Source organism: Brachyhypopomus gauderio, chromosome 18, assembly GCF_052324685.1.
Source record: "Brachyhypopomus gauderio isolate BG-103 chromosome 18, BGAUD_0.2, whole genome shotgun sequence".
Lineage (NCBI taxonomy): Eukaryota > Metazoa > Chordata > Actinopteri > Gymnotiformes > Hypopomidae > Brachyhypopomus > Brachyhypopomus gauderio.
In genome coordinates, this window is record NC_135228.1 from 15,315,681 (window position 1) to 15,341,459 (window position 25,779).

General features: G+C 45.6%; 1 protein-coding gene and 1 long non-coding RNA gene across 2 annotated transcripts in view; one reads left to right on the plus strand and one right to left on the minus strand.

Moving 5' to 3' along the window:
• The window catches only part of nrxn2a (neurexin 2a), a 203,426-nt gene that overhangs the window by 107,437 nt on the left and 70,210 nt on the right, over positions 1-25,779 (minus strand). The window contains 10 exon segments of the mRNA XM_076979715.1: positions 2,597-2,787; positions 4,796-5,177; positions 5,674-5,793; positions 12,468-12,494; positions 14,740-14,943; positions 15,676-16,059; positions 17,320-17,746; positions 19,401-19,562; positions 22,688-22,711; positions 25,047-25,348. Of these exon segments, the coding sequence (XP_076835830.1) occupies positions 2,597-2,787; positions 4,796-5,177; positions 5,674-5,793; positions 12,468-12,494; positions 14,740-14,943; positions 15,676-16,059; positions 17,320-17,746; positions 19,401-19,562; positions 22,688-22,711; positions 25,047-25,348 (2,223 nt within the window).
• LOC143481635 (uncharacterized) lies at positions 1,240-15,468 on the plus strand. Its single transcript, XR_013122044.1, has 2 exons — positions 1,240-1,622; positions 14,475-15,468. It is a non-coding gene; the product is annotated as an uncharacterized LOC143481635 (long non-coding RNA).

A 25,779-nucleotide genomic window follows, 5' to 3' on the forward strand; every position in this document is an offset into this window, starting at 1 on the left:
TCCAATTAATAAAAATTGCATTTGTATTATTACTACTTTTGGAACAGGGCCCTTAGATATTAGATGGGCTGGTTCAATAGAATTATAAAAAATATAAATGCTTAAGATGTATCTGTACAACTTGGTTTTCACAGGGGCTGACTAACTTTTCCAGTTTTTATTAGTTTGTTGTGGGTGTTTATATTGCATTTTGTAAAGAATATATATATATTAATTAAGCATTGATATATAAATAAATGCTTAATTATTATTGTTATAAATCGTTTCTGTTCATACCAACGAAACAGTCCATTTGTAATATGTTGTCACAAAGGTTGTACATTTCATTCATTATCTAATCTTCCAAATATACTCCTCCATTAGTGGAGTGTTTTAAGAAGAAACATTTGACTGTTGTCCATTTAGATTATGGACATTTATCTAGGGTAGTAATGATCTACTTTTGAAATATTTACAAATGACAGGCCATGTAAAGTCCAAAGTGGAAGAGCAGACCTACAGAACCGGTCCTGTCCCCCTGAATATTTCTGCAGTGCTGTAGAATTTGCTACCTAACAGCAAGCTATTAAAGAACCTACATCGCACCCGAACGCCGAACGTCACACCGACACATTCTGACTCTTTGCAGGGAGAAACTAGAGACTGCAATTAGAGCACTTCCCAGGACGACGGAACAAATGATCTGAAACAGCTGTAAGCATTACAAAAGAAGCCAAGTTTTCCGGCAAAACTGCAGAGAGTAGATACGTCGGTTTCAAAAGCGCGGCGTAAGCCTTACGCGTGTCTTCTCGCGCCAACAAAAAGAACGGGTCAGCCATGACTTCCCGGCGATGGCTTCAACACTGCTCACACCTCAGCGCCATCAAGGCCCTCGCGTCTGAGCATGCTCATTTCACACTTCACAGAGAAAGGCTGCAGCCCGAGGATCCCCCACACTTCCTTCTGTTCTCCTCTGCATAATTGCTTGAGCAATTACAACTGGCACATTGTGCAAGGCTGTTCTTTTGATGTTTAAAGAACTCCTTCTAAAGAAACCAAATGAACGGACCCTCGGAGGCAGCTGTGGTGACAGCAGGAGACGCCGCTATGCGGGCATATTTGATACGGACTTTATTACACATGTGGATCGAGAGGGAGAACGTCTCGGGCAGAATGCTTCAGTGGTTCAGATAAAGCAGGGTTATATAGCTGACAAATGCTAGCTTTAAAAAAGCACTTTAAATATTCAATATAATTGTCCACCGTCCTCTTAATCCCGGGGAGCTGTCAATACGGTCCACTTAGCAATATAGTTAAAAAAACTACGGAAACAGCTGAATGGTCAACAGGGCGCACTTCCTGTTTCTAGCGGGGCTGCACACCAACGTGCAGCGGTATAGTAACGACCATGGCCAAAGTAGCTGGATAGGCAGCTGATGGAGTCATTTTTCTTGGACCATCAAAAGAAAAAAGCAATACCAAATGCAATGCCCAACTTATTGTGAGAGGCCGGTGAGGAGGCTGCTTCTGAGATGAATTGGCTGTTTCCGTGTATTTCCATTAGGCTGAGCCTCGCTGACTTGCTTCTAACTGAACGCAGAGAGGAAGAAGCAACATCAGAGGAATCCATCTGTGACGGCGGGGTAAGTAGAAATATTCATGTTGAAAAATGGCCTAAAGAGCGTCTTCTCCAAACACTCATTCATAATTACTTTCCAGGGCAATTATTTCTGAAACATCTCTTTTGAAATTAAAAAGTCCTGTTTTCAGATCTTTTACTGTAAATTAATCACTTGTGAATAGTCAGCATTAAAACTGCTATCCCAAGGTCAATATTTTTTTGTTTGGATATATTAGCTCAGAGGGTTGCTGAACGTAAGTGCAAACCTTTATATTTTCTGCCAGAGCTGAGAGATTATGACAACATGTGAAAGTGGCAGAGTCTGAATGTTTTTAGAACTGGCCAGTTACAGCTCTTTCCAATCACTCCAGTAGAGCATTCTATTTTAACATGCATAATGAGGTTAAACATATGCACACCACAGGCATGCATCCTCTGATACAACACTGGTGGCATTATATATTTCCAGGTAGCAAAACAGAGATGCAAACATATTAAGGAGCAAGATTCAGTTTAGTGCAGAATCATTACTCATAAAGAACCAGAATTGAATCAAGCATGTTGCGCATCTTTGTGGAAGAGTGAAATACAGAGCTGGCAGCAACTGTTTCTCCTGAAGGCATCGCTGTTTGTTGTTCTAACTTTGGACAGAAAAGCAGTCCTGCTATGTTGGGCTGAATTACTGCAAGGGAGAATTTTCTTATTTTCTTTCTTTTTTTTTTTTTTTTTTAAGCGATGCACCTGGCGAGCTGACAGCTTCATAAATAGCTTCAAGGAACAGCTGCTTATTACAGTTTTCATGGAGTCAGAATTAAACACAAGAAAAATGAGAAGCTGGAAATGTATGAGAGCGTTTTAATAGCGTTTTCCCAGCAGTCCAGCCAAGTTCAAAAGGCTTTTCCCCAGGGTCAAAGGACGTGCCACCCGGCTGAGGTTGGCTCATTAATCTGGTTGAATCTGAGGGCGTTTAAGGCGGCGGGGGGTGAGAGGCACTACCTTTGAGGTCCAGGTTGCGTGCTCCGTTGGAGTGCTGGGTGACGGTGCGTGAGTCGATCTTGAGTGTGTGCACGTTGCTGTCATCGCGGGACACCACCACGTTGTGCCACTGGTTGTCGTTGAGTGGCTTGTCGGAGTTGCCCTTCATTAGCGATGGCCCATTGCCCAAATCAAAGACATAATGGATATACCTGCAATACATCAGTTCCCACCGCAATCAGAAGGGCCAGCCAAAACATGCGGCACTGTTATGATCACTATACTGGCTCTCTGCTCGCAAATCAATGACTGTAATAAGCCTTAAACTACTGGCATTGGCGAAGATTGCCGCCTGTCGGGCAGTTTAACGCGGGGCTGAACAAAGCAACTTTCTGGGCTTTAGTTCCTGCCTGACCTACTCAGAGAATGTTCCCGATGTTACACTTTAGAACATTATGATCATGTCATGATCCCTTTGGTTTCATGAAGTGTTTGTTTGTTTGTTTTGGCATCAAACACACGGGCCGAACATTTCTATGCCGCTCAATTTGCTAACGGCCCCATCGCATGATCAGCAGGGAGGTTAGGTGTCTTTCCACTTACATATCACATCTTGTTTGTCAGTGGGTTATTATAAATAGCTATTAATATCCTAGTTGTTTCCCAGACATGCTCAAGCTAAAGCCATGGAGGCATTACGGAAAGAAGGGGGAGGGAACAGAGGGAGTGAAGGTGTGAGAAAGAGAGAGAGAGAGAGAGAGAGAGAGTGAGAGAGAAAGAGGGAGGGAGGGTGAAAGAGAGAGGGTGAGAGAGAAGGTTAGAGATAGTGAGAGAAGGGGAGAGAGAGACTGAGAGAAAGAATGGGAGAGAGAAAGACTGAGAGAGAGAGGATTAGAGAGAGAGAGATGGTGAGAGAGAAGGGGAGAGTGAGGGTGAGAGAGATAGAGGGTTCAAGAGAGAGGGAGAGAGAGAGGAGAGGGAGTGAGAGAGGGTTTGAGAGAGACAGAGAGTGAGAGGGTTTGAGAGAGAGAGAGAGAGAGAGAGAGAGCAGTGTGATCAGGGAGGGCCGTGCTCTCTCATTACTGTGGTCTCATTCAGCATGCAGCGGCAGGCTGCAGGAGAGAGGTGGCCACCTGCTGTCTAATTGCTTACTGAATGACTAGCTTTCTGGATGGCGGGAACACAGCAAGTTAAACATCTGAGCTTCCTCGCTTTTTACAATATTAATTTTCCCTCGACTGAATAAAACGGATTCTAGAACAAAACAGGGTTTGTATTTGTCTTTATGCACCTTTATTTGCCATGAGTAGAATGGACTGAATTGTCCCCAGTCGTACTGTTTACCAGGGCAGCAGGAGGAATAGCTGTGAATGCGTGTGCATTAATCTGCCATGCGGCAGAACACCATGTGAGTTGCAAATGAAAAGAGAATGTAAAATGCCACTCATTTTAAAGTATTAATTAAAATCTTTTTTATCAATGGTCATTCAATACATTCGAGGCTGTAACCTAATTAAGCACAACATACTGAAAAGAGACATGAATATTTAGAGCAGTGTTTCTCAATCAGAACATAAATCTACATTAATATCCAACAGACCAAAAGCTAAAAACGGATATGTAAAAGATATCAGCACATCACGACTGCCATGAAGCCAATTATTACTTTAAAGCACATATAAAGACTGACCTCTTTCCAAAGATCTAAATCTGTCCCGATGTTTATAAAGTAGATCATATGCATTTTAGTATGTGGCAGAAGAGCAGTAAATATTTATTATATTGAAACTAAATCTGATTCTCTATTCTGACTCTTACTGCCATCAAAGTGTCATCAAACACTCTGATAAATAATAGTTGCCGTACTTCTTTTAGATTCACTTATTTTGTTTCCACTACATCCTTCCCAGCTAAGCCGGGAGAATTAAGGTGATCTGGAGGGAATTCAAACTAACTCCCTTTACCAGGAATAGCTAATCGAAAGGCAGCCATGTGACTGACTGTAAGCAAGACGGATAAGAAGAGGTTCAGAGGCTAGTGCCGCATTTCTCTGTGGCTCAGAACATCCAGCCCGTCCTGGAAATAAGGAGACCGGTTGGGGCGTACATATCGACGCCGAGCTCCTCCCGCCACAACAGGTCTTTACAGGCATTAAACCCCATTTGGGAGCAGAGGCACTGAATGACGTGCAGAAGCCCCCCGAGGAGATTCCTCACTCACCCTTTGACCAGCTCCACCACGATGAAGTCGCTGCCGTCTCCGGAGTTGAAGAGCAGCAGGCCGTCCGGGCTGGTGGTCTTGAACTGGAAGAAGAGGTGCATGGAGGCGTAGGCCTGCAGGGTGGAGAGCGCCACGTAACTCGCCCTGCTCCGGAAGCTCACCGGGTCGGCCACGATGCGGCGCAGGCCGAATCGAGCGTTCAGCTCGCAGGACGAGATGTCGCCGTTCTTGCACTGGTCCAGGTAGTGCACGCTGTTGAAGGCCAAGTCCTGCAGGTGCCCGATGAAGTTGGAGGGCATGACGGAGATGAAGCGCCGCTCCGTCATGATGCCCGTCTCAATGTGGTGGAACTCCAACTGGGTGTGCGCTCCATTCATCTGGCCTGGAGCAGGAGCAAGCGAACGAGCTCAATTAATCTGGCCTGAGTCTGCCAAGTGGGAGATGTTCAGCTGAAGAAAGTGTTTGCAGGTTGGATAAAGGATTAGATGCATTAGACGTACAGCTACAACATTGAGAAAATTAACAATTTTCAAAAACAATTAACTCTTAATTGTAAGTTAATCTCATATTATATATTCCACACAGTAACTTTTTACCACTCAAATTTCTAAACTATCTTTCTTTTCTTTTAACATGAATATACTCAAACGAAGCTGCTTGCACAGTTCATTTTGACATCACTATTACAGCACTACTGCAACTTCTCATGACTTAAAGATTAACAAAATCAGCAAACTCAAAAATCTTCACAATGTTGTTGACAATGTGTCATTGAAATCAATCCTTCTACATGAAAAATCGTATGAAATGGATCATCCATGCTGCATTAAAAAATCGACTGTAAGTGTAGCATGTCTGCGTGTGTGCGGTCCACACACCCTCCACGGTCACGTTGTCTACAGAAAGTTGCAGGCTCTTCCCACGGCGCACCACCTTCACAGAGTGCCATTCGTTGTCATTAAGCTTGTGCCCTGCATACAGAGTCTCCGGTCCTTTACCTAGAGAGAGAGGGCCAAAGTCACCCAGTGCCTAGGGCTGCCTGCCTCATCAATACATTCCAACCTCCTCTATCTCACACACCTAAGGAGGTTTAAATGCTATCAGCACTAATTTAGACACACACATACACACACACACAGTACATCCACCTTAAACATGGCTCATTTATTGCTAAAGGCATTAAAGACCTTTGTCACTGGAAAGTAGGTTTCATCGAAACGAAAAAGGAGCTATTTTATTCTTCAGCTAGGGCTGCCTGAGGATCCGTTTAAAGGTTTACATGGCAGTCTGAAAGCAGAGGGAATATTCAGCGTCATTCACAGCCCTCAGACTACAGGTGTTAGAGCATTAATTACATGGTACCATCTCACAGGTTCCTGTAGGGTCCTCAGCAGCTCGCGGGGTCAAATGAAAAACCTCGGATCAAAGCATCAGCTTCACTTCCACCATGCGGACCGGGCACTGACCGATATTTAAAGCTTACTGACCAACGTTCACAGTTCAAAGCGAATCTAATGGCCAGAGTCAATCTGCCACTTAAGTTGCTCTAATTGTGCTTGTGTATCCCATCTGCTCTACTCTGAAACTCTAAGGGACTTAGTATAGAGCCTTGCTGCACACCAAGCTCTCTGGTATTCACGGCACTCCAGATGCACTGTTGGACCCCAAGGCAACAAGACTCCAACAAATTAAAAAAAGGAGAGTGTAATGCTCGATGAGGTTTGATTGATATTTATCAGACCCTGCGTGTCAGGGCGTGTCAGTCATAAGCTAGCACTAATTATCAGCACTCCTCAACGTTCCTCTTGAAAATGCATGCTGGAAGCAGACAGGAGGAGCGCTAACATTCTCACACCTTCTGGCATGTTGCTAATTAAATCTACCCACCCTGATTTAATATCTGGGGAATTTACATATCCCCCATTTCGTCAAGATTCTTTGTGCGTTTCTGAAAGAAAACGCACACAAATTACATGATAGTACAACTGATTTTGTAAATGACAACTGACAACAGAAATGTAAGTGCATTGTAGTGATTTTCTAGGTGTGGTCACAACAGAAGTAAAATTGTCATGATTAAACAATGTCCACTGTGTCCGGTAAATAAATAAATTCTGGATTGCTGTTGTTATTATTATAGATTATATGCAAAATGACTGATACCCTAGAGAAGAAGTAAAAATGGTTCTGGGTTCTTATTCTTGCTCACAATTCTATTGTTAGCACTGTTGGAAATACCTATGAACAAAGGATGTATAAACACCTTCCTTAAACACCTTCCTCAGGAGTAATGTCCTATTGAGTCTTAAAGACTCTTATTCACTATAGCTGAAGTGTAATGTCCAATTGAGTCTTAAAGACTCTTATTTGTCATCCATGGTTTCTGGTTTCACTGGAGAATAAATACGAAATAACATACAGGCCAAATTCCTTTTCTAAGCGAAACTGTATTGAACCTGCCTGGAGATGACAATATATCTTACCCCCACACACAATGATAAAGATGCTTCAGACACAGCTGGTAATTTGTAATCTTAAGCCTGGCTGCATCTTGGGGTCACCAAGTCACCATAATATAACACCTCCAAGCCAACAAGCTATTTCGATTCCATAACAAAGTATCTGATGTCAAAAAAACTCAAACCTGAGTGATCCAGTATGAATGCATGACCTCAGATCCCCTGTTCTTCTAGAGAAATTCTGTATGAAGGAATGGTCTCAGATCTCCTGTTCATCTAGAAAGATTATTTTTGAAGGAATGGTCTCAGATCTCTGTTCATCTAGAAAAATTCGGTTTGAAGGAATGGTCTCAGATCTCCAGTTCATCTAGAGAGATTCTTTGTGAAGGAATTATCTCCAATCCCCGTTCACTTAGAAAGATTGTGTATGAAGGAATGTTCTCAGATCCCCTGTTCATCTAGAGAGATTGTGTATGAAGAAATGGTCTCAGATCTCCTGTTCATCTAGATAGATTGTGTATGAAGGAATTATCTCAGATCTGCTTTTCATTGTTCTCAAAACTATTGACTTAGCAAAGAGTGGGTACACAAAGCATTAATCCAATAAATGTGTATTATAGAACAACTATTTTCTGAGATATGGAACTATTTCTCTCCGTCTCTACATACATACACACATGTGTATGTTTTTTGATCACATTTCTGTCCATCACACCTCCAGCAGGGCCCTTTTGACTCTCAGCAAATTTTCTTTCAGCATGATAACAACTTCAGACATACTGGAACAGTATTAACAGACAGCAGAACACAGCCATACATAATCAAAGCTGTGATGGATCAGGGAGCAAAAACAAACAACAAAAGGCAGCCTGGGAAAAGAAGCCCGGAGTTTACCATGGTGACACTTCACACAGACACACACACACACACACACACACACACACACACACACACACACACACACACACACACACATACACACACACACAGCCCTGGCTTTATGAAAGCCATTTGTACATTTTAGTCAGACAAATGCATTATGCAAACCTCTGAGGAAAACATGTCATCTGCGGTTACATTTCTGTGAAATTACTTTTTTCTGGTTTAAGTACATATATATCTGCCTAGCTGTTTAAAATGCACAACGTGATGAAGTCAAAAAAGAGACTTCTACCAGATGGCAGAGGGAGCTAATTTAGTATAATTTACTTTAACTACCAGCGATTCCTGTCTATTTAAAAGTCAATTAACATTTTACTGTCATTAAAACTTCCATCAGTCTAAATATGCTCGTCACGCCCAAGGAGAAACGTTTGGGAGTAACAAGGGGAATATTCAACAGACCAGAGCCAAAGACCAGGGCTCCTCTCACCCACACACCCACTCTCAACATCCCGCCCTTCAAACAAGGGTGCTCTGAAACATCATTCATATTTTCAGTGACACAAATGAAAGTTGTACAAGGTATACAGAAGGGCAATATATCAAATATTCCACATTTTAGCACATAAATATACCTAGTGCCTTTATTTCACACGAACACCTCACTTACTCTTCAATAAGGAAAGATGCTTTGAAAACCCACTACTGGCTTTAATTGTATGGTGAATGTTGCCATCTGGTGGTTTGGAGCAGGAATCTTAAATGTCGGCTGTTGTATATATTTTATGTGAAAGCATGATGTAGTGTCAATAATCTTTGAACCAGCAATTAAATTATTGTGTGATATTTTCCATTTTTCTTCATTATAGCAAAGCAATAGGAATTAAAATTTGAACCACTGCATAATTTTAGGTAGTGAAAATGGCTGCAGTCCAGGTGGCACAGATCATAACAAAACAGCCAACAGATGTAAAATCAAAATGGAAAAATAATTATAATAATCAGTGCTGTAGTAACCAGGCATGCGTTTGACCTTATAATCTTAATAAAACAGAAATAAGCACCAGTGCTGCATGGTAAGGTAAATAGTTAATGTACATAGGGTACACTTTTTGCCACGCAAGGTGCCCTTTTCTGATTCTGTTTAGTGGGAGTGATACAGTTTGCCACTGTATTTGCATACAGGGCCCCTGGGCTCTGGCGTTATGTGAATGAACAACCTCCTGAAGCCCCAGCGTTGAGACAGCACAAGATATGTGAATGTGGACTATGTGTGTTTGTGTGTACCTGTGTGTGTGTGTCTACCGTGCTTTGTCATTGTGTGTTTGTTTGTGTGTTTCATTTGTTTGTGTCTTGCAGGAGTGACGGTGACTGGATGACGCAGACACCCCCAGCTTTGTAGCCAGTCGGGCCATGCTTGAGATATTCCTGTTTTCAGGTTATTTAGACTAAAAGTTTTCCCTTTAGCCGTGTTTGTTATTTTGCGCTTTGGAGTCACGCTGCAGTCTTGTTCATGCTGATGCTCATAAAAATAAATTGTGTTTGAATGTAAGACTTGTTATCGGCTTTTAGGGTATTAGGGTCTTTCATCTGAGACGGAGTTTCGTGTTCCTTTTTCCTTTCCCCCACTTCCCTTTATTTTTCCTCCCCTGCTTTAGGGTGGAATGCGTCTGTGTTGTTGTTGTTGTGTGTGTGTGTGTGTGTGTGTGTGTGTGTGTGTGTGTGCGTGTGTGTGTGTGTGCAGACAAATCAGATGAATGGGGAGGCGGGCCGTCGGTGACAGCTGTTACCGGACCAGAGACGTCCTGAAAGATTGGGGCTTTAAAAGTGTGGCACATGAGATGTTCTATTAGTATTTTATGACGTCTAGATTTTCTCTAGATTATAATTAGACAACATTATTAGTAACATTAGCTGTAATTAGCTAGCTAAAATATAGCGGATTGACAGTTATGATGCTATTGCTGCTTGGTAATATAGAGTGGCACACTCAGATCCTGCCTACGAAGGGCACTACATAGGGCATTTCATTTTTCGACACTTAAAATCTGCTTGAAGGGATTTGAGGCCATTCCTCCAAACCAGATCTTACCAGATCTTTCAGTACTTGAGATCGTTCGAGATCCTCCACCATGTAGTAGCAATTAGGTCCTTTTCCGCATCACTGTCACTCTCTCCCTCTCTTTGTTATTTCATCTCTAGTTTTATCTGATCTGTCTGGCTCTAATCAAATGACCAGTGATGTTAAGTGAACTATATTTGTGGAGTGCTGACAGCAGAGGTTCCCTTCAAACAAGTCTTCCAAACAAGTTAGCGGCATTACGGTCATGTATAATTCTACTGTTGAAGATGCAGTAGAGATCATAACACTTGACAGCCCCAGGGTGAAACCAACTCTCACAACTGTGATTCCTGAAGATCCAGTAGAGTTCATTACAGCTTAATTAGTTTGAAACCTCTTCATTATTTCTGTCAAATGAGAGCTTGGGTATTTTCAGATGCAATGCTTTCTTGAAATGCCACTGTATGATTCATTAGAGTCAAAGACATTTTGTCTGATTTCATTACTGCAAAGCGCTGGCTGGTATTTCAGCCATCGACAGTCACTTGCCCAATTGAAGAATCTGGTAAAATGACACCATAATCTTAACAGATTATTCACGTTTCAAGACATTCTTATCATTTGATTACAAATACCACATGTAGACTTCAGGCTGTATAATGGACTAGCACGTTTCAAAAAAGGTTAATGTTTTATATGAACGTGAAGCTTTTTGAGTAGAGTGCAGCTGTATTTATACCACACTGAACCTCAGGGTTCTTCATCATTCACTGCTTGTTACTTATTCACTTAACTGGCAAATGTGGAGTACGTCTATGCACATGAAGTGAAATAAGTTCTCAGTGAGTTTTAAGGTTCGGGCAGTGGGGTGATAGGTTTTGTGAATTCACTTTTTTTTTTTTTACTTTTTGACTCTGTGTCATTGTTTACAATTGAACTATTATACAATAGAATTGAACTCCTTCGTGAAAGGAAGGAGTACTCACACACACCTACACATTCACACACACAACTTACCTTTTAATGGTATAACATAACACATAAACCATGAAGGTGCAACGTTTCTTAACAGCAGTCTGCATCTAACGTTGTCTACAGGTTTAATTGTCCCACATGCTTAGTTCAGTGGTTATGTTTAAAAATAAAACAATCTCCCAGTGTAGCTGTTGTCAGTGCCCTAAATCTCGTCTCACCGTAGCTACCAAGCTGTGAGATGAGTGCACACCCGTGCTTCCTCCGAGTCCCGAGATCAGCCCCCGAGATCTCGTCACTTTACGGCACTGCAGTGTTACTGAGACATATTGCGATCGCACTGTGCCTTGCGATATTTAAAACACAGTGTGAACCCTGAATGGTTTCTGGAGATTCTGAACTCATTTATTTGGAGATTCATTAGAAATGCCCGCATGAGCGCATCGTAGTATTTCACGATGCTCACTGCACGCAATAAAACGTGATTTGTCAGAGGGCTTGCTTGCATCTTGCATCCTTCTGTGATATCCGTTCTGCTAATAGCTCAATAACGATAAACAAACACATTGTGCAATCTTACTCAGCCGAGCATCTTCTTGAGTGACCACTTATACAGTGTCACAGGACAGCGGGACATATTGAAGGAGAGTGCTAATTGCCCAGTTCTGTGTACGCAGTATAAAGGACACCCACGATTGGTTAGCTTTGCTCTAATTAACAGAGAAACAGGAACTAGGCCATTCTTCATGCCCAGAGAACAAGGCAAATTATGCTCTCCTCCACTCCCGGCCACGGTCGGCTGCCGGGTTGTCAAAATTCAAAATGAAACTCCAGATCTCCCAACGATAGTGCAAAACCTCACACAGCCGTGGCAGACGGGAGCCCCTGAGCTTTGTTTCTCTGTACCAGAACAGTCTACAGCGTACCACGGCGAGGCTCAGGGGATCACAAACCAGCTTAGTGTTCGAAAAATGCGAGAGACTCGGGTGGCTATAAAAGGGAGCGTTAAATGGGCGGTTATGCCTAATTTGAAACACTGCAGCAATTTGGTGTGTTTTGTGGAACAAAAGAGATAGCAGGACTGTGAGTGTCAGGGAGGGAGAGGAGGGAAGGGGGGATTGGGAGAGAAAGATGGAGAGAGGGAACACAGTCAAGCAGGATTGGGTTGAACAGCAAGGAAGGCAGGAGATAGGCTTGAGAAGAAAGAAGTGTATGACAGCAACGGAATGACTTTGGATTCAATGGCACAGAGTCTTTCAGAAGAAACATTGTTTGTATGAATAAAGGAATCACTTACTAAGGTGACAGTCTATCCCGATACAATCTGGTGGAGAAAGAGAGTGAGATGGTGAGATAAAAAAAGAAAGGTAAAGAAAACATAATTAAAAAATAAAAAATAAAAAAAAAAACATCCTTCAAGGTATAATCTGCAGACAAGCAAACAGCACTACATGAAGCACACCATCCGGGGACAAGCTGAGTCAAACCTGCTCCGTTCTTGTCCTGCCCACAAGCACAAGACGCACAGAAAAGGCCTCTACGTCCTCTCTGAGTGGCCGTCTGCTTGGGAGAACAGGACTCCCATGTATCGGACTGCTGATGGCACGCGCAACACTGATCTGGGATCAGTATTCAGACCCCATCTGCTCATTAAGAAGCTCACTCGAGCGAAACTGTGCTCTGTGCCTGCGAGTCCAGATGCTCATGGGCCCGGATCTCCTGCAGGAGGCACTCGGAGAGGAGGTCTCGGAGAGGAGGTCTCGGAGAGGAGGTCTCAGAGAGGAGGTCTCACTGCCTGCTCTGAGCCTCCTGGAGTGGGCGGAGCAAGAAAAGGGAAGGAAAAGAGCAGCGTGCACTCACAGCCAAGTGCCCAACACACACACACACACACACACGCACACGCACACACACACACACACACACAAACAAACCACACACACACAAACACACGTACACACACACACATGACTGGGATGTGCCAGAGAGAAAGGTCACTCCATACGGCTGACCTCTTCTGCTTCGAAGCCTGACAAAATGCAAAAACAGAGGTCTGTCTGTTCTTGCATAAATGCTTCTTTTGTTAAACTCACCGCTGAAATCACTTAAGCCCATGGACTGAGCTAAGATCAGCGAGTATAAAAATGGAATTTGAATAAGCAAGAGTTTCAGTACGTAATTTAAGCGAGACATTTTTTGACTCAACAACTCAGACCTGGGACCTAAGGCACATTGGACAAACGCTAAATAATGTATGAAGTGTCATATTTTGTTTGGTCTTTTCATAAAGCAGTAATAAGCAAAATGACAAACAGGACAAGCACTTTTTGGCTGTGGTGAGCACTCCAGCTGTCAACCACTACAGAAGAGTGAGCACAGACAGCCAGGGACCAGCGTCACTGACCAGCCTCACACACACACACAAACGCACACACACACACACACATACACGCACAGATGTCGCTTTCTAAACGATCACTCTCCTTCTGGGTAAAGTCTTTTTATGAATATAGCATCGATATGCTCCATGTAACATAAATCCTTATTATTATTTTCTGAAAGGTTAGCTAAATGCTCAATTTAAGGCCTGTAAGCACAGTGACCAGATCATCACGCTTCACCTGCGACAGCAGAGTAAGGAAGATGGGAGATCGGGCTTCTGGCTTTGAGTCGCGCAGTCTTCTACGCTAATGCAATTTTCCTCTCCAAAACAATTGTTCTAATCACTATGTTGGCGGGTAGACAACTGTGGTAAGTGTAAGAAATGGAGCATAAACTTGCTAATTGGGGCAATCTCGATTCCTAGCCTCATTTTCAGAAATATATGCCGCTTTGCACATCCTCGAACCGTATCAAATGCTTTCAAATGTTTTCATGCCATTTGCCTTTGGGTTATTATAGGCATATGCAATCTGTGTTTTTTCCTGTTTTTGGTCAATGGGAACGAGCTTAACTGGGATATGCTGCTGAGAATGAGTTGTTTATACATGAGATTTCAGGACCAGAATAGTATTTACGTAAGGCTGGGATGTGTCTGGAAATGTGGTCATTGTTACGGCTCTTGCAGCCAAGTGGAAATGAGGACTGAGCTCCCAGCTCTGCCAGACCACCAGACTACAGCTCTACTTGATTGCATGTCCAGCCACAGACAGAAGGAAGGGCTGGAGATGGAGCTTTGAGAGTGGGGGGCCGTGGTGGGGGTCGGGGCGCTTATAATAACACCGCTGGATTTCACAGTTCACAGTCTTATTATCCCGTGCTCTAAATCCAAACTAAGTGAGCTGGTCTCTCTGGCTGTCTGCTATAGGGCTGCAGACATGATATAGCCATTGAAGGTGGCGGAGGAGTGAGAAGTGAAAAACGAGATGAGAGGAGAGAAAGGAGAGCCAAGAGGAGACGAGAGAAGTGAGGATGATGTTCGAGAGGATGAAGAGATGTCCGTGTACCACAGGACCCCCACGTGGAGACAGACTGCCCATCATTCACTGGCAGCAGACAGCGGCGCCCCGCTGACTCGCGCCCCACGGACACCGTCCAGAGAGCGGGCAGCGCCGGCGGAGGTCAAAGGTTACCTAGGTTGACGGTGAGTTTAACTCTTCCCCCGTCCAGCTCCAAGCGCAGGGTGTCGGCGGACTCTGAGGAGGTGGTAGCCATGAGCAACCCGTAGGCCCGCTGGGAGGCGAAGCGCAGCGAGACGTCCTCCGCCTCCGTGTGCACCACCCGTGGCATCAGCACCTTCAGGAACATGCTGCCGTCGTAGCTCAGCACCGTCGACTCTGAGGCCCGGCAGGAAGAGAAGCCAGAACACACATTCAGCGCCATCATCCCCGCGGCCATTCGGCTAGGGACCCGAATAACAAATAATCTGCCCTAAAGTAAAATCTGGAGCAAATGAACTGCTGACAATCCAGCACTATTTCATCTGCTTTGCTCGAAGGAACGAGTTATGAGAAAAGAACATTGATTTTACCTGTAACTATTAAAATGAATAGTTCATTTCATTTTAACAGTTATTGTTTACTTGGGTCCTGCTTTATGGCACATAATCCCATATAAAACGATATCCAATACTGAACTACTCAAATCCACCACGTCTCAAGTTTAAAGAAATGATGTAATAACCAACCTGTCGTTTTCTAGTTGTGGTGAACAATAGATTTTTCTCATGAATTCTTGCTATACTATAGTGTCAGACTTATGTTCCAACAGCAGGCACCAGAGGGCAGAAATGAGTTAAAAATCCCTCAGCAAAAAAAAAAAAACCCAACCCCAAAACAAAAAAACAAACAAAAAAACACAAAGGGCTCAGTGAATTTGTGTCACTGCGAGAAGAATTCCATTACCCCGAGCCAATGTTATTCACAAACATGCCACAGCACTGAACCGATGTGATGCCCCTGATTTTGGGCCAGAACCAGACAGGAGAGTCCCCCCCCCCCCACCACCACCCCACCCCCCACCCTCCACAGAAATCACCACCCAAATCCCTTCTCCCTGCAGCCCCTCACCGGTCTCACAGCTGGGGCCGTGGTAGCCGGTGCCGGTGCAGTCACACACGTGCCTGTTCCAGCCCTCCTGACACAGGCCCGCGTGGGCACAGGGTTCGGCCGCGCAGCGCCGGTGCGTCTCGCGCGTGCAGAAGCCGCTGACCCCGGCCGCGCCCTGCAGCTCCGCCAGCCGTCGCAGGTCCCGGCTACGGCCGTCCACGAACAGGTCCCGCACGCAGCCCACGAAGCCCAGCCGCAAGGCCGCCGCCCACAGCTCGGGCGGAACCGGCAGGTCCTCGCTGTCGTCGGGAAGCCCCCCCAGGTACATCTCTCCGTCCAGGTCCAGGATCTCGCTGCCCTCGTTAGCGGAGAAGGGCGTGTTGCGGCCGTTCACGGAGACGGACCCTGGGGGGAGGGGAGTGAAAGAGAGAGAGAGAGGGAGAGAGAGAGAGAGAGCTCGACCTACGCTGAGCTAAAACTGGCTTTAAATAATAATGAGGGGTGGTAAGTAATACGAGGATAATAACCTGGAACCACTGGGATTTTAAACCTCATGCTGAAGGGCAGGAAGGTTGTGTTCAGAAATAAAACAGCCATATCTGCAGCTGTAGCCACGTAGCTTTTAACTAGTGTCCCTTAGTGACCCCCAGGCCAGGGCTCCCCCACCAGCCCCCCTGGACATGCGGGCCGGACCCCTGGCCCACGGCCCTCAACCAAACACAACCAGAGAACCACAAGCAGCCTGCTGCTAATTCAACTCTGGCATCTGGACTGCTGAAAAACACCACACTGAATGCAAGGCTGGCTTGCATTAAAGCCATGGCCAGAACTAAAAAGATGCTTCCATTTCCCTTGTGAAGGGACTGAGCCATTTTTGTCATATTTTTAGCAGAACATGCTAATGTTAAGGCGATTTGTTTGCTATGCTCTCAGATGTGGCTGTCGGCAAGATGGCTGCTGTGAAGTGCTGCTTCAAAACACAACACCAGTTAGTTCAGTGGCTACCCAGAAAATTCAGAGAGTTGTAAACAAAAGGTTCTCTCTCTCTCACACGACTGGACAGAGAGTAGGTAAAACTCCTGTGAAGCTAATGAATTAATTGCAACAGTAATTAACTTAAGTAATGATAATAATAGGTCAGCAACAGAACTACTGTGCAATAATTACGACACATCATGAGATGACTCACTCTTATCTTTGTGGTATTGTTTGCATTTTGGCCTCAGAGAAACACAGAAAAGAAAACCGGGGCCTCCTGCAGCAGGAGGCTCGGTCCTAGTGTCCCTCATGTTCAGTGGAGCAGGGCCCTTTTCCCTGAGCCTCTGCTGTCCACTGCATAAATTCACATTCACAGACTAATGACCTGTACGGCGAGGATAAAGAGAAAAGTAAAGTGAGCGGCCCTGATCGCTCGCTCTTTAGTGGCCTCAGAATCCCTGGCGCAGTACATCTGAAGCGGCAAAGGCCTTGCAGCAGGATACAGGGTTTAGCAGTGGATGGATTAACAGGGAATAAGAGTCCCTGAGCTCTGCTGGTGCAGTAACTGCCCAGAGATACTCGTTCTAAAGCAGAGTGCACTCATAAGGTGGATAACTCCATCAGCTCCATCAGCACCACCCAAGACGGAGGAGTCGGCGGCTGCTCGGGTGGGTGTGGTCCCCCTACCTTTGCGTCCCTCCCTCTGGAAGTCCACGTGACACCACTCGCCATCGTTCACCTTCTTGCTGCTGGCCTTGGTCTTGACGCAGCCCGAGCCCATGTCCATGAGCAGGTAGAGGAAGCCGTCCAGCAGCTCCATGGCGAAGAAGTCGACCCGCGGCCGACGTTCCCGCGGGCCCCGCAGGCGCCCGTGGCTGTACAGCAGCAGGCCGCTGGGCTCCGTGGTGCGGAAGTCGAAGGAGACGGAACCCGTCTTCTTGCCGTTCCAGCGAGGCAGGGTGACGTAGGCGGCCGGCGTGTCGAAGCTGACCGGGTCGAGGGCGGCCACGTCCTCGCAGCTGAAGGTGAGTTCGCCGTGCAGGGCGACCTTGGGGTCGCGCGATTCGGCCAATCGGGAAAGCTCCAGCCTGAACTCGTTGTTGGTGTAGACCACCTGGGGCAGTAATTGAGATAGATAGAAAGATAGAGAGAGAGAGAGAGAGAGAGAGAGAGAGAGAGAGATTAAGTCCTATTTTCAGTCTCCGGAATTCCTCTTAGACCAGGTGCAGAAATGGAGTAGCATGCTGCCCAGTGGTGGAGACATACTGCAGCTGATAAGTGCCTGGAGGCCAGGCCTGTGTGCTCCATAAATACCCAGTTCCTCCTTAAACAGCCACACACAAGAGTAAATTACATAAACACGACCACCACATTCAGCGACAAATGGAAAGCAGATTTCTCCGCACAGCCGATCAATACCGTTTTATTATCACGGACGGCCTTACAGTTTCTTCAGTAAAAGAACGCTGGCGACAGATATAAAGAAGCCAGCTGTGCCTCCTGTCGCTGGGCCCCGCTCCAAAACGCACGCTGCACTATAACTAGTACTAATAATCTAGGTCTTCTGGCTGCTCAGCCTGGAGTGATTACTCAGGCCGGGTAGAGGCTGGAGCAACCGTGCCCCCACGCGCGCCAGCCTGGGCCGCACCCCGAGAACGCTCTCCTCCCGCGTGGCCGGGCGCGAGTACAAGCCGGGGCAGAAAAACACACTTTTCATTTTACGCAGCAGACACACTCCCTGTCCTCGCCGTCCTGAGATGAAGACTGACGCTTTGCTGCAGGGTGTGAACTTGAGTGGCTCTGGAAATAACACCAGCCAGCCACATTACCTGTCAGTGCCCATGACAGAGGAGGAAAAGCAGAAGTGGGACCCGAATAAGAGGCGGCGGCTTGGGGAGAATGAACATGAGGAAATGCAATTACGAGAGTGGGGGGGGGGGGGGGGGTGCGAGGTGTCTTAACGGGCACGTTAGACCTGCCAATCCCAGACCGGCTCGGGCTGAACCGATCACCCAAACCGAGACGCGTGCGCAGAAGCAAAACAAAGATCTCCTGTCCAGAGCGTCACCAACATGAGCGGAACTCGGCAAATCTCCCGAGTCTCCGCCCATGAGGACTCCTTTCCGCACAGACGGACGTGAAGCAGCGTTGCCTTCTGGCGTAATATAGATGTATGAATGTTTCCTCCGGCGTCGGGCTTCGCCCGCGGGGGGACGGAAAGACCCAAAAGCTTTAAAGCCGGGCTGTACGGCTGAGCGGTTAAGACTGAGGGGTGATTAATAAGGCCGAGGGTCAACAAGACAGAGACGGAGAGCGCACGCCAGTCGAACGGGGATCTGCAGAGGAAATCAATTTTTAATTTGCCCGTCAGGGAAGTATGGTCAAAAACTCCGGCAGTATAGACATGACATAAATAACGGCCACGCTCAGGCAAATGGCGCTCGGAGCGAGGGACTGGGGGGGGGGGGGGGGGTTTGATTACAGAAGGGGGCTGGACCTATCAGATTAATTCTGTAAGATCGTTGGGCGTTATTCTTCTCGCCCTGGAGCTCGAGCCCTTTTTAGGCGATCGGCTGGTCTGGGGGGGGGGGGGGGGGGGGGGGGCGTACTCAGGGCCGAAGGAGAACGAAGATCGAACTCGTCCAACAAGGTCTGAGATTTGTGGCCAGATTTACACATGCACTTAGACCACGGTAAAGCAGTTTGTATGTAAATACACTGCTAGTTAGAAGGGATATTTTACCAGATGGGTTTGATCTAGTACTCACATCTTTCAGGCATCCCATGAAGTTATTGCTGACCGGTGAGCCCGGCAGGTCAGCCGTGTTGGGACTGCCACCCACGTAGAAGAAATCATCAGAGCCCAGCATGGTATAGTCCTCCTGTGTGTATCCTGTGGTGGTCAGCAGGCCATCAACAGATATGGTGACCTGAGTGTGCATTAAGGTCACAAAGGGAAAGGACAGACGAAGAAAAGGATAGAAAAGGGCAGAGGGAGAGAAGGAGGGAGAGAAAGGATGAAGCAAGACAGAAACGAGAGTGGAAGAGACAGAGAGAGGTCTTTCGATTAAGTAACAACCAAATCCAGTTTGTTTGTTTTGTTTTTTATTGCCTCAGCAAAAGGAATCACTGCAGAATAGCGCTACGGCTCCTAACTCTCCCTCCCTGCATCTCTCTGGTTTTGTTTCACGTGCGTCCTCTGATAAAGGTCAACCCATTCTTATGTCTGCGCTCGCTGCTTTTTTGCATGAGGGTGGGCTCTTACGTGCGTGCTAGTTGGTGTCTGGTAGTTAGTATGAGTACAGGTAGGTGGAGTAGCGTGCAGATTAGGGTGCTACATGTCGAGTTAGCAGGTGACGTAAAGGCAACTCCATTAGGAGAACCAGACACAAAAATGGCTGTTAGTACAACAAAGGTTCTGTTAGTACTGCTCTTTTAAGACAAATTACAGGCTTTTTGTTGCAAAAATACTGGCAGAAATGTCTTGAAATAAATACATTTTGTGGTTTTGATCATGACGGGCTTCAGTGACGTTAATACACAAGTCATGTGTGATGGATAAGACATTATGAACAGCAGTTTCAGGACAAATCTCTTCTGGCAGTGAAGAAAACATTTGGCAGGACCAAGTGGGGTTTACTGAATGAGCAGGAAAAACCAACTTTCCTTTTCCAAATTCACGTGGGCCAAGCGGTATGGGTGCGGCGGCCATCATGGATGCCGGCCAGCAGGGGGAGCACTACCACATCTGCTCCACGTCTCATCCTAAACACCACGCTCATTTACTGAATGGAGCCATAAACGTGACATATTTTAAAGACGGACAGGCATCCAAAATCTATGAGAAAGCTGACTGTTTCCCTCCTGCTGAGCCAAATCATTCCACTAATTACCCCAATATCTTGGATTCTGGCATATCCGAAAGATATGAATATTCGGATGCTGCTACTAGGTACTTAGGACGTGTTACTGATATAAAAGACACAATACCGGCCCATCTGACATGACACAAATGGCAGGATTGGTCTTTGGCTCGTTCAGCCCTGGAAGTGAAGCCCCTAGTGTGGCCCCCAAATGTGGAGAGACAGCATGCAGCTGGGAGAGGGTGGAGAAGACGAAGATGAGAGGAAGAAGAGGAGAAAAAAATAACAGAAAAGCACAGCAACACCAGCGAGCAACACCAGCGAGCAACACCGACTGTGCTGAACAACTCAGCTCATGCAGTGACAGCAGGTTAAGTAGGTGATGGAGGTGTGAAGAAAATAGTAGTAATAACAACAATAATAATGCCAGGTCGAACACAAGTTCAAAGCAGAGATTCTAGAGTTACAAGGTGGAGGTCACAAGATGCAAAGAAATTAAAAGCAGTGATACAACATTTGTGATCTTAGATCCACCTGTGGCTCTATGAAACCACGATCAAACCCACCTTGAGAAATAAGAGGTATAGATAGAAATATAGAGAAATAAAGGTATGTATTTAACACTTTTCATTCGGTGAAACATTAGCCCTCTCTGATATGACTAGGCTCACAGGTGGACGTGAACTGATGTACCACTGATAAGCACATCAAATTAACACATCTGACAAAGCAAGCGAACACTGAGCCAACAAGGTACGATATGTGTTCGTGTGATGTGCTACAGAAACAGGACAGTTGAGAGGAGGAGACGTTCCCGCTGGGGGTTGTGGGAGTGGCTGGAGAGGTGGGAGTTGGGAAGGAATTCTGGGATTTGAAGTAAAGCTGTTTCTGATGTGCATTCCTGCCATCACGTTCTAACTCAGAGTTCAATAAGAGGCTACGGGACAGATTACGGTTTCTGCACTGCATTATTTGAATGTTTCGATTTTCTACATTTGAAACATTATCGACCATTACCATCTTATGTAATTTGCCTCCCCCTACTTGATAGATAACAATAATCTTAAGATATGATCTCAATTAGATTAATCAAACCATGCAATATTAATGTGCAATATTAGAGACGTAAAAACCCCTATCTTAAACCTTTTAACATGAACTGAAGCCAGGCTAATCTTGGCTTTAGCCAGTGTGACTGTCATGGTTCACGTAAGCTCTGCGATCAGAGCCAAACGTTTTGGCATTAGTGCCAGTTCTTCGAGGGACTGTGGTGATGGTGTGTGTGCCCGTGAGCGTCTGCTAACCATGACCATGAACATCTCCCCTGCTCAAGTGCCTCCTCCCTTGTTCTTGATTCATTTAACAGATATGAACAAAATCCATGGAAACGTTTTGGTGGGGAGAAGTGGAAAAAAAATGGTACATCGTACAGTTTATTAATGCATTTTATATTGAGAAGCTGTATGAAATATTGCAGCAGTCAAGAAGGAGTGAATGTAACAGCAGAAGCAGGTGAAGTCAGCAGACGCAGATGTAGGCCGCAGACGCAGGTGAAGGCATCTGAAGCAGGTTGCATGCGAGGGTGCGCAGACATTGCAGTCAGCGGTGTTATTTGTTAAAGGCATGGCTGAACATTGTGGGAGAATCCTGTGCCTTGTATTCTCAACAATAATGGGTTACTGCACACATCAAAGCTGAAATATTGGAGAGATGAACTGGGAAATAACAAAGGTTATTTTTTCAAGGTAAAAAGAAAATATGTCAAAAATTGCACTTCTTTATTCTGGAGCAGTAAGCTTGTGTAATCTTTTAATAATTCAAGGGAGCTTTCTACTGTGTTATAAAGTATGGGCCAGAGAGGGTGTGTGTGTGTCAGTGTCTTGTACAGCTTCGATGTGTCATCATCTCAGATTTCAGCCCCAATGATGTGTGATTGCAAATAGAATGCTTAAATAAATATTTGTGGGGAAATGAACCGAGGATCATGGGAATAATGAATGATGTTTAAATAGTGACATTTGTTAATGCCGGACAATGAAAATTTGGCGTGGCACCTTCAAACTGATGCCAGTTTTGTTATGTCTTTTTGTTGTTTCTGCACAGTAAAAGCAAAAAGAGATAAAAACGGAAAAGGGCCAAACCAAACTAGACAATTCAAATGTGATATCTACCATATAATGCAGTTTGTTTACCGTAGGGAGTCCAACCCCTGCGTGCTTCAAAAAAGAGAAGGAAACAAGGGAGGGAGAGCAGAGGGACATACCATAAACTTCACTAAAAAGACAAAAATTCAAAAACTATTCTCATCTATTTCATGAAAATTGTAATGATAACCATATTTCGAACAATACTTTGTAACGATTAACCATGTAATTTCACTAATGAATAATTTCTCTGCCCTCCAACAGATTAGACCATGTTCACATTTTACTGTAATAAAAATTTTACTAGTGCGCTATGCGTGTTTTCAAGTGGAAGATGTCAACGGCAAACAGATGATTCACATTCCATGAAGGGGTTAATGTTAGTATTTAGGGGAGATTAGAAGAAGATAAACAATGACAAATCCAGGACTTAGTAGCTTTGTGTTAGTAAAAAAGAGAGAGAGAAAGAGAGAGAGAGAGAGAAATAGAGAAAGAGAGAGTGTTAATCTTTCACACAGAAATGGTCAGGGACAGTAAGGGTTGACGGGGAGAAGCAGGCAGCACCAGCGTAAGGCACCTCTGGGAAATAAAAAAATAAAATAAAGATCAAAACAAAACAAATTTGTGCATTGTGTTTGCTAAATGAGTGAAGTAAAACAACGCTACGGCTGGTAGTCGTAGAAATGTCAGGGCAACGTCACGCGGGTCAGAGCAGCGAGGCAGCACGGTCGCTTGCGGCACAATAAAGCAAAATGTTACTCCAGTTTGGTAAATTCCATCCAGCCATTATCAGATGCACAATGTACTTCAGCGCCGACTCCAGCTAAAGGTTACACCAATCAGACGGAAGGCTAATCAGCACAGGAGCATGACAGTGGCCCTACTCACGGCTAGGCGCCATTATATAGTCATTGACTAAAAACGACCAGGTTAAAAACATTCAATCACGCTAACAGTGTTCGGAAAATTAGCGTAGTGCCGGCCTCCATCAGAAAATCTGTCTTTATCAAGGCTGTAATTGAGAGAGGGGTTTTTTTTTTTCTAGGTTAGGTTAAATGAATACAAGTAACTACCCTCCCTTGCTGCTAGATAGAAGGCTGCCTGAATGCAAATGACTGTATTTGCAAGCATAATTGGAGCATATTTACAGGATTTATTCTTCAGCAATCACAGAGACAAAACAGAGAGGCACAGGCTGAGCATGGATGGAGGCACTTAATCGAATGCAAAAACACTCTTCTTTAGCAGAGGTTCAAAGACACACACACTCACGCGCGCGTGCGCACACACAGACACACTGACACAGACTGGCAGGTCCTTGTCATTGCTGCTCAAGTTTAGGATTGTAGAAGGAAAGCCATGTTTGCGTTGGCTAAACGTACCGCTGAAACAGGGTTGCCACCCCTCCAGTTTTCACCCAGACAGTCAGGATTTTAGGGTTTTTTTTTGCGATGTTGTACTGAATTGTGGGATGAAGAACCAGCAATATTGGTCAGTACCCACTGGCACTTTTAAACCAATCAGAAGTCAGCAGGCAAGGTCAAGTACAATTTATAGGCGCAAGGCACATTGGTGGTTAGGCTAATGCAATAGGCCTGTTAAGGAAAGGTGGCAACCCTAAGCTGAAGTCTTCACCTCACTCCTCAGTCCATAAATAAGGCAACGTACTCGCTTTGTGCAATCAACATGAGCTATTAGCTGCTTTAGCCTGTAAAGAGCTGCTCTAGCTGGTGGACAGTACCCAAAACAACAGCCTGTAGTCAGGCTGCACTGTAGCACCTGTGAAGCCATCTGATTCCAATTAAATCAGGACCTCACGCAGTTCATCTCTATCACATACAAAGATGCACTCTGGCCCACAGGATCCAGCAGGTTCTGGAAGCATGTGAGCTGCTACTGTGCGTGCGCGCACACACACACACACACACACACACACAGACACAGACACACACACACACAGACGCACAGACACACATGCACGCACGCGCGCACACACACACACACACACACACACGCAGACACAAACGCACGCACACATGCACACACACAAACTATTAAATAAAATACATAAAATAAATACATCATTAAATAATTCATCAAACTATTATTTTCTTTTCAGAGTGTGTACTTTAGTGTAACTCAAGCTTGCAAATACACACACACACACACACACACACACACACACACACACACACACACACACACACACACACACACACACACACACACACAGTGTGGGCAAAAACTGGTTGCACATCCATGTTTAAAAACCCCTTTCAGGTTCCCCTCTTCATTATACCACAACTCTTTAAACACAATCACATATGCAAATACACATTTTTTAAAGCCACAGCTCCGGGCTACACCCGAGGTGAGAATCGGCGCGGTGGGCGGGGCCGCACGCTACCTGCCGCAGATTCCGGGAGACGCGCACGGCGTGCCAGGCGTTGTCGTTGAACTTGCCGTCGGAGGGCTCGACCAGGGCCTCGAAGGCCCCCGAGCCCAGGTTGATGACCAGGCAGACGGCACCGCTCCGTAGCGACAGGTTGACGTAGTCGGCCGACTTGCCCGTGTGCAGCAGCAGGCCGTTGCGCTGCAGCGTGCGGAAGGACAGCGTGATCTCGTCCATGCTGCTCTGGATGGGCGTCTGGGACAGGTCGTAGCTGAAGAACTCGCTGCCTTTGAACGTGGCCACGGACTCGGCTCGCCCTGGACGGGGAGAGGGGGGCGGGTGGGGGGCGGGTGGGGGGCGGAGGGTGGAGAGAGGTGGAGGCGACGGCGGTGTGGGTTAGGACGGACGGACGGCAGGTGGCCGCTCCTGCTGCCACAGGGGTGTAGGCACCTGCTTTGTATGCGTTCAACCGCAACTCTCTCCTCCCCCTCCAGGAGGTGCTAAATCATCCCATCTAACATCTGCCTCAAATCCTTCCCTGCTCCTCTCCCCTCCCCCAGCAGGAGGTGCAGATCTATATCATGCTACCTAAAATTCATACGAGATAATATGAAAAACCCAACGTGTGATTACAATCAGAAAAAAAAAAGATTGCCCACTAAAACCACCTCCACTTTTTCCTAATACGGCACTGCACTGAAATGCAGTTTGTGAATATGGCTATCACTACCAGTGATGCATGACCAAA